Source organism: Oncorhynchus keta, chromosome 28, assembly GCF_023373465.1.
Source record: "Oncorhynchus keta strain PuntledgeMale-10-30-2019 chromosome 28, Oket_V2, whole genome shotgun sequence".
NCBI classification, from domain to species: domain Eukaryota; kingdom Metazoa; phylum Chordata; class Actinopteri; order Salmoniformes; family Salmonidae; genus Oncorhynchus; species Oncorhynchus keta.
In genome coordinates, this window is record NC_068448.1 from 54334374 (window position 1) to 54347100 (window position 12727).

General features: G+C 47.7%; 1 protein-coding gene across 23 annotated transcripts in view; it reads right to left on the reverse strand.

Annotated features, from left to right (window-relative positions):
* The window catches only part of LOC118361564 (supervillin-like), a 138948-nt gene that overhangs the window by 31138 nt on the left and 95083 nt on the right, over nucleotides 1-12727 (reverse strand). For 19 of the 23 annotated variants that reach the window (XM_052483281.1, XM_052483283.1, XM_052483267.1 and 16 more), the window contains 9 exons: nucleotides 10849-10883; nucleotides 9790-9854; nucleotides 8461-8597; nucleotides 7474-7569; nucleotides 6643-6802; nucleotides 6315-6494; nucleotides 5820-5909; nucleotides 3580-4156; nucleotides 2308-2536 (listed from right to left, as the gene is read on the reverse strand). In XM_052483281.1, coding sequence (XP_052339241.1) covers nucleotides 2308-2536; nucleotides 3580-4156; nucleotides 5820-5909; nucleotides 6315-6494; nucleotides 6643-6802; nucleotides 7474-7569; nucleotides 8461-8597; nucleotides 9790-9854; nucleotides 10849-10883 — 1569 coding nt within the window. The remainder of the gene's footprint in view (nucleotides 1-2307; nucleotides 2537-3579; nucleotides 4157-5819; nucleotides 5910-6314; nucleotides 6495-6642; nucleotides 6803-7473; nucleotides 7570-8460; nucleotides 8598-9789; nucleotides 9855-10848; nucleotides 10884-12727) is intronic. The other 4 variants (XM_052483286.1, XM_052483270.1, XM_052483264.1 and 1 more) reach the window with 3 other exon arrangements.

Below are 12727 nucleotides of genomic sequence, written 5' to 3' on the forward strand. Positions count from 1 at the left end.
TACGCCGATTAAAACACCTGCTTTTCCGAGCGCTCTCTCAAATGAGTAGGACATGCAGACACCTCAATGGGCGTTCCAGCGGATGTATTGGATCTGTGTACGAGTCAGCACCAGCCGCGTGAGCCGCCCTCCTTTAGCGCAAACGAAGTGAGTTCGGAAAAACAAATGTCGTTTTACACAAACTTTCATACGTCCCGAACTCCCGAATCAAATGCGCTTCACAGAAATAACACGGTCGCTGTAGTGGAATGTTTATCTTGAATAGACGACTTTCCACGTTTATCAGAGTGCCATCAGGTAGCCTGATTTCAGATGTGTCCACGGAAACAGGGTTATTAGGGACATCGTTATTCTTGCAATGTAAACGTTTGAATTAAATTACTATATCAAAATCCGACGAGCCACGGCAAATCGCATTATTGTGTGCGTGTAACCGTACTCACAGCCAGTCCCTCAGAGACTCAGACTGAAGAACAGCAGCGTTTATCTCCAGCTTCAGACTATGTGGAACCTGGAGGGCAGAGTGCACTTTCTAGGAGACTCCGGGGGAAATGTGTGGACTATAAAGGGGAAGCATTCCTAGTAGGAGACCGGCATAGTGGTCCTAAAGCCTGGGGCACTGTGGCGCCCTCTGCTCACAAACACTGCTGTGTGTCCAACCATGAGAGGACGACCCTGTTTTTGGGGGAACGGGTCAGAGAATGACGTCTGTAGAAGTGGATCGGGGCACAGAGAGACATCTGCAGCTGTAGCTGAGAAGAAGTGCCGACCGACCAAACCACTGGGCACACACACACACGACCTTGTTGAGGCAAGAGGTTCCACAAACCGCTAAAGAATTTGTGACGTGACGCCAATGATAGATCCTTTATGCACTTCATGGAGCATTCAAGAGGACGCACATTCTCAACTTTGCAGACAGTTCTGAATAGAGGTGGATATTCACACACACACACACACACACACACACACACACCACTTTGGAAGTCATTGGAAGCACATGTTATTCCACTATGTCATCAATCAATTTAAAAGCCAATCCTAGCCTGGTGGGTTAACAACTGCAACCACTCAACGGCCAGCAGGATGACATGGGCGAACGGACTGAAACAAGCTTATGTGATGACTGGATTAGATGTGTGAAACCACTGGATTAGATGTGTGAAACCACTGGATTAGATGTGTGAAACCACTGGATTAGATGTGTGAAACCACTGGATTAGATGTGTGAAACCACTGGTCTGTAACACTGTTGTATTGGAAACATTACAATTCCCTAAAGTAGATCTAAATGTATATATCCACAGCCGGCATTCCCCAATTCTCCAGAGCACCAGAGCATGACACAACAACGATGGCACGACTACAATCGACAGCTACAGCAGTTCATAAAGAGACTAGCCATCTAGATCCCCTTAGAAAATGCTTTTCTGAATAACAGCGGTCAATGGAAACGCCTCAGTATATTGCTTAGCGACGGACCTAGTTCTTAGAGGATGGCGGTACATTCCGCAGAGACCGAATCTCGTCGACGAGGTTAAGAGACCTATTACGACAGAGATGACCGTAGAGCTCGATTCAAATCCAACTCAAACTCCTTTTCTGCTGCCACTAATAATATCCCTCCATAGAGGTGGCTAGCTACCGTGGCTACAGCAGGTTGATTTGCAGCAGCAGCAGAGACAGGAGACCAGCTCACTTTCTCCCTCTAAAAGAGACAAGAGGAATGGGGTTTGTTAGTTGGAGCATCTCCCTCTCTCCATCTATTTCTCTCGCCGACCTTCCTCATGGAGTGCTCGGCACACCAAGCAACCTAACGCCCAAAATAGATTCCTTGAACTCGCGTCAAAACGAACCCAGCGGTCCCTTGCTTGCTCCCGGCCTCTTTACTTCCTCCTCATTTGCAACCTACATTCCCACAGTGAGTCAAGGTGAGGCTCTCACCATCTCTCAAAAACAAAAAGCAGTCTTTCACAGGCCTCAGATCAAAAGCCGATTCAAGTCGACAAGCATAAACATACCGACAAGCATGAACAAACCGACTGAGTCATGAGTGTCAATATCCAACACAAGTCAACAATTAAAAAAAAAAAAAAAAATCATGTGGCTGTCGCTGTCCCCTCTGACCGACTGAAACACAGCATTCACAAAAACGATGTCATGTGCTCTCACGTGTACACAACGAATGAGCGAAGTTGCCTCGCCAATAAGAATGACCCAAACGAGCTGCACGGAGACGACTACTGCCTAGAGGCTTTGCCTGGTCAACCCAGGGTCTCTTTGATGCGAAAGAGAAGAGGGGCTCACCTGTCTTTGATGGACATCTGTCTGGCTGACATGGCTTCGGAGAGCTCCATGTCCTCCTGCTCCGACTGGACCAGGCTGTGTGCGTGTCCCAGACCACTGCTGCGGTCCGTGAGCGAGTCCGCTCCTCCCAGCTCCTGAGACAGCTGTGTGTGTGGAGCGAGAGACACGCTCCTTAGTGGCCCTGCTGCTACTGCTGTTCTCAGCGATGACACGCTGGGCTCCGGCAGCTCTGCGCACGCACACACACACACACACACACATTAGGAGAGCTCCTAGCACAATCAATAACCAGCAGGCAGAGCAAAAGCCACATCAAACACAATCATGTTGACATGAACACACACACACACACAACACACAACACACAACACACAACACACAACACACAACACACAACACACAAACACACACACACACACACACACACACACACACACACCCCAAATCCACACTCACTTATCAAGAAGCTGGAAGCGGCTGACGAAAAGCGGCCACTAAGTGTTAAAAGCCTCAGCCTAGTTTCTCCTCTAGTTGTGTGAACTCTAACAGAGAACCTCCCTCTACAGAAGCCACAACGTAACACAGTCGACTAACCAGTAAGTGTTCCTCTCGCTCTTCACCTAGTTCTCCCTCTGTGGCCCCCTGGACACTACTAGCCCTCCTCTCCCAGTCTTTCTCTCTATGCCTCTACATCTAGCAACTGGCCTCTCCCTCCCTCCCTCCCTCCCTCAGTCTGTCTTGACATATTTCTTCTGACTGGTCCGTGCCCTAGCAGACTGGGGGACAAGTCCAACGCTGATGCAGACTGATGAGACAAACCGGGGCGAGCCAGCTAGCGTCTACCCACTGTCAAATAAGGGAAAGCTTGAAGGGAAACCACAGCCAGTGTGTGTGAACATAATTTACAGACAACAGGAAATTTGTTTTTTTTAAACGAGAGATCAAGCCTCTGGTACGTGAAGTGTGGTAGTATTAGCTATGTTGACATGTGAGTAGTGTAGATGGATTTACTATACGACAGGAGCATAGAAGTGGGTGCACCAAGACACAGACAGCTAACATGATCTGTCGAATGACCGTAATGGGAAATTCATTCATAAGACTCACACACACACACCAATGATCACTCATATGAGGGAGAGAGGAGAGAATTCATTTGAAGTGGATTTTTAAAAAGTATGAGTGAACAAGAGGCAAAGTGAGAGAAAGTGAGAGAAACAGAAAAGACTTCCTTCCTACGGTCAGTCTTGTTCCCCTAGAGGCTTATCTTACCAGTGCTGACGACCTTTGACCCAAGCCTGTCTGGGTCCTGCAGTTCTTGTGATAACGGTCTTAGATAGCCCGTCTGCTCCTGGTGCAGTCTCTGGTCCTGGCTCTCTGATCTCATCAACGAGCGCTGGGGCTCCACACCCTCACCTCTCCTGGCTACACGCTGCACCTCCTCCCACTCCGTCCCCCCAGACCAGGCCGGAGGCTGGGGCAGGGGGGCCTGTCTGACAACTCCCTCTGGAGAGGGCAGCTTCCTCTTCCCTCCTCCCAGACCATGCTCCTCTTCTTGGGGGAGGACTGTGGTCGTGTCAGCCTGGAGATCCAGAGAGGCCTGGTGGTGGGGGCCGGGCACAGACTTCCAGACGGCACTGAAGGGTTCTGTGATCTGGGTGGGAGGACTGGTGTGCCGGGGGATGGAGCTCTCGTAGTACCCAGGGTTGGGTGCAGCGAGAGCGGCCTCGGCGGAGCTACCCCCGCAATCCCTGGCCAGGTGGATGTCCCCTGCGTGGTCTGTGGAGACCGTGGCCCCAGGTCTGAGAGCTGATGAGGAGAGCTGGTCGAACCTGGCCCCGGCTTGGATCTGTGTGGAGGGAAAAGAGGGAGAGGAAGGAAAGCGAGATAACAGAGAGAGCGAGTGATCAAAGAGAGCAGGGAGAAAGAGGGGGGAAAAAACAAGGTCAGCAGGAGAGGGCGAAAGTTCACTCAGCAGAGGCGCTTGTCCACCCGGTAACAGAGGCAGCAAGGCTACCAGACAGACAATGGATCTCTAGATAATCACGCTGACTAATCACAGAGTGACTCATTGCACTTCCTGCCCGTGTGGTTCAAAAGAACTGCAGTCTGGCTAGCCAATCACAGCCCACATCACAAAGCCATGCCCGACCAGTCATGTCGCCCGCCACCCCACCCCCCCCTGACAACCACAAAGCACAATGAGTCCAGGGTCATATTCACTGGTAACCAAAAAGAAGCAGACCGAAACAGGGTGTGACCTAAGATCCACTTGTTTTCGTTTTTTGGTTGCAAAACATTTTGCTACAGTCTGCACTAATGAACAGAACCCAGATGCAGCCAACATTCTGAAGGGCAGGATGAGTTCAGCCACCCACTCTCGCTCTCTATTCACAGAATCATGCTCCAAGAATAACGCCGAATCAGTCTTTTCAAGGATGAGGAGATACTGACGCAATCATCCATTCATTTAGCATTGATCCAAAAATGTCACTTCTCAACTGACAAAAATCTGATAAAAATCAACAAAAAAAATCTGATGTTACTCAATAAAGTGAACACCTCAAGATGTTCCCTTTTAAGAAGAGTCTCATCTTTGTGGTGACATCAATTCCACATCCTGTTGTGGTCTGAAGATGTTCCACACATGTATTATGATTACTCAGCGGACAGCGTCAAGTTCAAGGACGTTCGTCATCTTCTAAGTCAAAGGACAGATGGGGGGAATCTGGTTTTTGACTGCGTTGAACCTTAAGAGTTCCTGTGCTTCAACCCGATAATATATGGCGTACTAACCAGTCCAAGAAGTCCATTCTTTCGTCCCGCTCTTTCAGTCACAACAACCTTGTTTCCACAGTGACTGGTGGGAGATGAACCCTGGCTGACAAATACCTGCATTCAGTCCATCCCTCCATTCAGAGAATGAACCAGGGAGCAGCCCTTTGTCCTCCTCTCCTCCACCACAGCGGGTTCTTTCATGCCAAAGAGCAGCTCAGTGAAATATTGGGAATGCGGTGCCATTTGGGACTAAGCAATTCCCAGCCTTCGTCCGCACATCACACAACAATGTCTTCGTCACAGGCCAATGAAGTACGAGCAGCAGAAGCCACACGTGCGTATTGAATCAGGCTTTTCTTCAAAAGCTTCTAGGGCATGCGATGCCCCTGTACTCCACTTTCAGACGAAGCAGCCCCGGATTAAATCAGAAGAGCATCCCCACACTCAAAACGTCTCTCTAATGAAGATTACGTTCTAATTTGGGTCAATGCACCAGTTCTGAGTGCGGCGGTTTCAAGAACCACATGAAACGGCCTCATGATAGACTGAAATGGGACGCTTGCTGCTTGCCCAGATAATGCTATTGCATGTTCTATAATTGTGCAACAAAACGACGACAAGAAGCACATGGACGATGCTAACGTGTTGCCAAGAGCCAAGCGTAACACTAGTTGCAGGTAAACGCACGGACACTGGTGAGCCAAAATGGCCGCAGTGCCATGGTAGAGCCTTACTTGTGTAATGCGGCACTGGCCCTGAGGGACTTCTACTGGGCCCTCGTCACACAGCTCCTGTTCATCAAAAGTGTCTGTGTCTGAGGGGTCCTGTTCCAGAGATACATACAGTCTCACACACTTAGGAAAAAGGTGTGCGAGTGCGAGTGAAACATTTCTTTGAAACGATATTAAACAGGGGTTATGTAGAAAGTGGGATAAGAGGGTTGAATCAATGTTAGAACGATATAAGGAATAGCCATCTAAGAATGATTACAGCAATGATCACGTCACAGAGATACAGATAGAACCCCTCCTACCGGCACCATTTACTGTAAATAAATACACCTCTTCCTACCGGCACCAATTACTGTAAATATATACACCTCTCTTCCTACCGGCACCATTTACTGTAAATATATACACCTCTCTTCCTACCGGCACCATTTACTGTAAATATATACACCTCTCTTCCTACCGGCACCATTTACTGTAAATAAATACATCTCTTCCTACCTGCTCCATGTCTCCCAGGGTTATGGGCTGGGTCTGGTAGCGGGCGTTGGCCCTGCGCCCCCTGGTATCAGGCCTGGTCCGGGTCACCCTGGTAGCAGGCTGGGCCAGCCTGTTGAACAGAGCCATCTTCTCTGCCAGGCTGAGGGTGGACAGATCTGGCTCTGCATCCCCATGGCCCTGCTGGGTTTTTGATTGGTTTTACAATTTTAAAAAACAATTCAACCACACGTCGATACAACACATTTAAAATCATTGAGGATAACACAAAAATAAAAAAAACTTTCAAAAACACATTTCCATTGTGGTCCTATCATTCACCAAAACATACATGGTGCCGGGCCTGTGTCTCCTCGGGGGGAGAGGAGGTCTGGAGGAGCATGGTGTTGGTGCGCTGCCCCTCTCTCTGGGCCTCCAGGGCATCCTGGACCCGCCGTGCCTCCCTGGCCTGCTCCTTGGCCGCAGCGCTTCGCTGTGAGGACGCCTGCAGACTGGGAGGAGGAACACCCACAGAGGGGGAGACGGGGAGAAAAACATGAAGGCAGGCCGGAACATGCAGGCCAGAGAGCCATGCTACACATAGAGACAGGGTGTACAGTCTAGTGCATAGCCCACAGTGTGGACAAATACACTGTCATTGTGCTTTGTCAACCGGGCAATACAATCTCTGTGCTACATCTTTTCAGATGTTGAAAGAGATCTTGGATACCATGAATTTGACAATAGTGTAAGATCATAAAGGGTTAAGAAAAGAGAAAATTGCAACAGATTAAACATGCAGGTTGTTCTCGCAAAATACACAAGGGGGCGCCACACATCCAAAGACTACTCCTGACCTGGTGAGAACAAATTTATAGTAACAATTTCCACAAAACCAAAGGTTAATATAACCAAACACAAACTCTGTTTGGACCGAATGCTAGTCCGCTTCCAAAAAAAACATTGAAAAACCAACCATGCATTCAACCAATGTAGCTGCTGTTAAATTGTACACCTTGTCCCAGATGTGTTTGTGCAGTCTTACCAACTCTGACCATTTGAGTTGGAAAGACAGCACAAAACAGATTTGGGACCAAGCTAGTGAGATTAGTGCCTGGGCCAGGTCAGGTTGACCTCTAACCTCTAAAACACCATGCACACGCGTGTGCTGACGTGCGTGTACCTGTACGGTGTCACAGTGCAGCTGACTAGTGTGGGGCTCGGTATGCGTGCTAGGGTCGTATCGACAGACACAGTTTGTGAAGAGGGAGCCGGGACACTTTACAGTGACAGTACAGACAGGGACAGACAGAGGGGACAGAGACCGAGTCACACGGGGACACAGGTGACAACGGGAAGAGAGAGAGGACAGAAGGAGAAGAAAAGATCCAGAAAATTCTTTAAAAGGGCAAGGAAAACATATAAATAACGGAATTCCTCTGTGAATGAAGATGGTAGACTTCACAATAAGACAGAGTGTAGTGAGTATGTTGTATAGTGGATATTTTCTACAGATCAGTGGCAAAAGCCCCGTGACTTGTTAGCCACTTCCTCCATCCTCCCAGTATTAACCAACTGACTGGAACCAACAGGCAAATCACATACCATGTTCTCAAATCAAAACACTGACTGTGGCAATCGATCAACGAAATGGCTCCGTCCCAAATGGCACCCTATTCCCTACAGAGTGCACTACTTTGGTTTTGACCAGGGCCCATATGGCGCTGATCAAAAGTAGCGCACGGCGTCGGGAAAAGGGTGCCATTCGGGACGCATCAAAAGGTGGCATATCAAATAGGAGAGTTGGCCAACAGGCTAGGAATGTGAGAACAATATATTGGAACATACAGCATGTCAGAATTAACATAGCACCTGAGTCACATTAACTGTGACTCAGAGAGCCAACAGTATCACCTCTCAGAACAGAGGGAGTGACGCTTAGGTTTGAGGTTTTGACGGGTAACCCATAGCTATCGAGTCTGTTTCCTAATGTGTTGACATCAAAGGTTGAGGTCACATTTGACAGGTTCATGGAATGAGGTTTAAAACTAGCCCACACTCCTCTCCAGCTCTTCCACCACACAGGCAGCTGAGAGAGAGGGGAGAGAGAAACGGAGGAACGGAAGGATGAAGGAATAAAGAGATGGAGGGAGGTGTAGTTGGGACTTACGTGGCAGCAACGACCACCTCCTCAGTGGTGACTGGCTGGGTACGGGAGCGGTCCTGGATGCGTCTCAGTCGCCTCTCGACGGCCGCGTTCCGGGACTGGGGTTTGGGGGCACCCCCGTCAGTGCTCCTCTCCAACTCCTGCCGGAGGCCATGCATGGAGACCAAAGTAATGTGTCATAATTTCAACGCAAAGCTCAAACTATCAGTTTTAAGGGAACCCAATAGATACAAATCTACTTGAGCATAATTCCAATACAGACTAAAGAAACCCGTTCAGTTAAACCAGAGCCTCTGGAGATGCCCAAGTACCTAATCAAAAGAGCGGAAGAAATGGTTGTTGCAAGGTTTGTTTTTGTAAATCTTTACGAAGCGTTTGCATAGAGAGTGAAGGCAGACCGTCTTAAAATAGGAGGACAGAGTTCATCATGATGTAGCCCGAGATGTTAGCATGAGACAGATTGAAGAGAAAGCACGCAATCACTGTTCTTGACCTTTGCCCGAGTGCCTGCAAAGACGGTCTATGTGCTGACAAGATACTAACGTCTCCATCCTAACAAATGGAAATGAAGGTGTGCAAAGGGCAGGTGTCACCCGTGTCCACTTATATCAGTACATTCGTGCAAGCATTACCAAATGTATATTTGATCAAATAGGCCTCACATAGCAAATGAGCAATTAAATGTTATGTTGACCTAACTCAACTCTCATTGACCTCCATACAAAAAAATGCCCGTATATAAAACATTCGGCTTTGTTGGTGTGTGAACATTTTTGGGGCGGGTCAGCTCTCACTTCGCCTCTTGTGCCGGCGTGCTCTCTTGCCAACTCCTGGTGGAATTGTCATGCCAACGACAGCGATGGAGTTGGCAAGAGCACAAAGGCTTGGCCCGCTCTGCTTGAGCAAACTATGACTTCAGTTCAGAAAATATGTGGCCTCTGTGTTATTACTATGGCTTGCTATGCACTTCTTGACAGTATATTCCACATGCAAGTTGGCCAAAAGACGACTCTGTATGGAAAAGTAGACCGTTTCAATGCTTACGTAGTTGATTAGTGGCATATTTCTCTCCGTCGGTCTGTGTCGGGCCTAAATGAAGCTCAGAGTCAGCTGCTCTGCTCGCAGCAATGTGTGGAGTAACTGAGTCACAGAGAAGGAACGCTGTGTGTGTGTGTGTGTGTGTGTGTGTGTGTGTGTGTGTGTGTGTGTGTGTGTGTGTGTGTGTGTGTGTGTGTGTGTGTGTCTACAAGCTCATGTCCACGCCTTGCTACCCGGACGCAACATAAACACAGGTGAGAGAAAACACCAAAGCAACATTGTGTTCTTTCGTACCCTGAAGAGAGACCGCTTGGCTGCAACACTCAACTTGGCCCTCTCATCCAACTTCTCTTCATCCGCTAGAGTGAGAGAGAGAAGAAACCGACAGAGAGAGAGAGAGAGAGAGAGAGAGAGAGAAGAAACCGAGAGAGAGAGAGAGAGAGAGAGAGAGAGAGAGAAGAAACCGACAGACAGAGAGAGAGAGAAGAAACCGACAGACAGAGAGAGAGAGAGAGAGAGAGAGAGAGAGAGAGAAACAGACAGAGAGAGAGAGAAAGACAGAGAGGGGAGGAACAGAGAGAGAAAGATGATAGCAAAAATCCAAAGTGTCAAATGGAGCCAGATTCTGAGAATGTTGAAAACCAATTCCCATAATAAAACAGCTTGCTTGAATCATGAACAAAACAGTGACTTTAAATACCAGTCCAATCCTCATCATCTGTAATGTATATCAAACAAAGACGAGCTAAACCTGCACTGATGCAAGTGACCGCAGTGTGTTTGGGAGGCAGACCGAGCAGCAGAGACAGACATACAGGTGTGATCTGAGAGGGGTATGTCCCAAATGGCACGCTATTCTCTATGTAGTGCCATACTTTTCACCAGAGCCCTAGTCTAAAAGCACTAAACTATATAGGGAATAGGGTACCATTTCAGACACACTGCAGGACAGTATGACATCACCTTGAAAGCATCCCCTTTGACTGACGCCGCACTACACTGCTGACTGACTGAGGGTGTGTGTGTGTGTGTGTGTGTTTATAGGAACCAGATGGAAGAATAGTACTCTGCTCAGTAAAACCGTAGCCATGTTATGCTACTGTGAACACCAATAATGACTCTATAAAACTAGTTCAAATGTTTTTATTTTCGACATTGCAAAAATCAGCAGTGTACTGACGAGCCGTGCGTCATTAGGCGGTTCTCATTAAAGGGAATCTTTCTAAAAATGTTTACAGACCTGCGGAACGTAAACGTATTAACTTGACACGATGGCACGCACTTTTAACTTTCCAAAGCTCAGCTACAAAAGTCCTTTTAATCTTTTCCCAATTAAGTTCAAAAGGAACTTACCTTCAGTGCTGGGTAGATCTGGGCCCAAACAAGACCTTCAGGAGAAAAGGAAAAACCAGCACTGAAGCAGTGAAATTCACCAGGACTCACATATTATTCATCCATTATCAAGTGTATCAAGTGGTATGAAATCGATGGTAAAGGACTGCTACTGTGAGTACAGCTACCAGAGAGGCAGTGGAGCGATTGAGAGCAGACAGAAAGCAGCAGCCACAGGGGTAATGTGATGGGGTAGGTGGTGTTCAGAAATTACACCGGCCGAGTCCCAAATGGCCCCCTATTCCCTACGTAATGCACGACCATAGGCCTCTGGTCAAAAGTTGTGCACTACATAGGGAATAGGGTGCCATTTGAGACGAATGCACAGAAATCAGATTGCAACAGAGAGACTTGTCCTGCCATGGGGATGCAGCATTACAGAAATAAGTCTGCTGAAGAGAGAGAGAGGACTGCTAGACCTTGAACAGTAAACTAAAGGAGTGATTCATCTGCCCGCGGGTCACATGACATATCCACTGGCAGGATAGACTCAGCATGCAGGCGGCAGACCTTTGGGGTAAAAATCTGTTAACCCACTGTTCCCTGGGCGGCGAAGACATGGGTGTTGATTAAGGCAGCCCTCCACACCTCCCTGATTCAGAGGGGTTGGGTTAAAGGCAGAAGACACGTTTCAGTTTAAGTTGTACAACCGCCTGTCTAACTCTGCAGCCCGGCTGAAGAGCGCAGAGGCTTCCGGTCGAAACTCACATCCACTACAAGACCATGCATGGTACTTGCCTATGGACCAGCAAGAGGAATGGTCCTTGCCTACCTTCAGGCTACGCTCAAACCCTACACTCCAACCCGAGCCCTCCGTTCTGCCACCGCAGGTCTCTTGGCCCTCCCCACCCCTACAGGAGGGCAAGTTCCCACTTAGCCCAAGCTTTTCTCTGTCCTGGCACCCCAATGGTGGAACCAGCTTCCCCCTGAAGCTAGGACAGCAGAGTCCCTTCCCATCTTCCCGATCTGTACCTCTAACGAGCATCTTAAAATAACCCCCCCCCCCGTAAAAAAAAAACACAATTAAAATGAACACAAGTCTTTCCTGAACTAACATCACACTTTTTTCACCTACTGATATATAAGTAGATAAAGTTGAGGAAAAGTGTACTTATTATGACAGAGATGTGTGGTTGTCCCACCTAGCCATCTTAGAAGGAATGCACTAACTAACTAAGTCACACTGGATAAGAGCACCTGCTAAATCAGGGTTTCCTCAAACTCTGTTATGGTGTCCACCTGGGTGCACCTTTGGGTTTTTGCCCTGGATAAGCCTGTGTGCCTACGTACATGATATGTGAACACACAAACACGCCGTCGGCTAGTGCGTGATCCACAGTTGATTTAAGAAAAAAAAATTAAAACTCATGGTCTAGGGTTGCATAGCTACCTGTAATTTACCAAAGTACCCAGATTGTTTAGTAATTTTGGTGATTAACAGAAAATCTAATCCTACTTGAATGACAAACATTTTATTCATTTTTTATATCCATCCGTTTCTATTATATATACCACATAGTTGAAAAGAAACTAGCCTACATATTATTTTCGCTATTGACTTTTTATAAAACTGCCACCAGTTTGAATACATGTTGAATAATTGTATATATTTTACATGTGATAAGGCCACACAATTACAGACACCTGCGATAACCTGAAGTAAAGTTCCCAGTAATATACCCTCCTTTTGCAACCCTACTCATGTCAGTCTAAACTAACACTTCCTTATACGACCCTCTCTATAGTGTTTTCCTAAGGGGAGAAATAAGGACCATATTTGCCATGCATGACAACACCCACACAGCCTACAGTACATGCGGCCTGAGAGAGAATGCGTAGG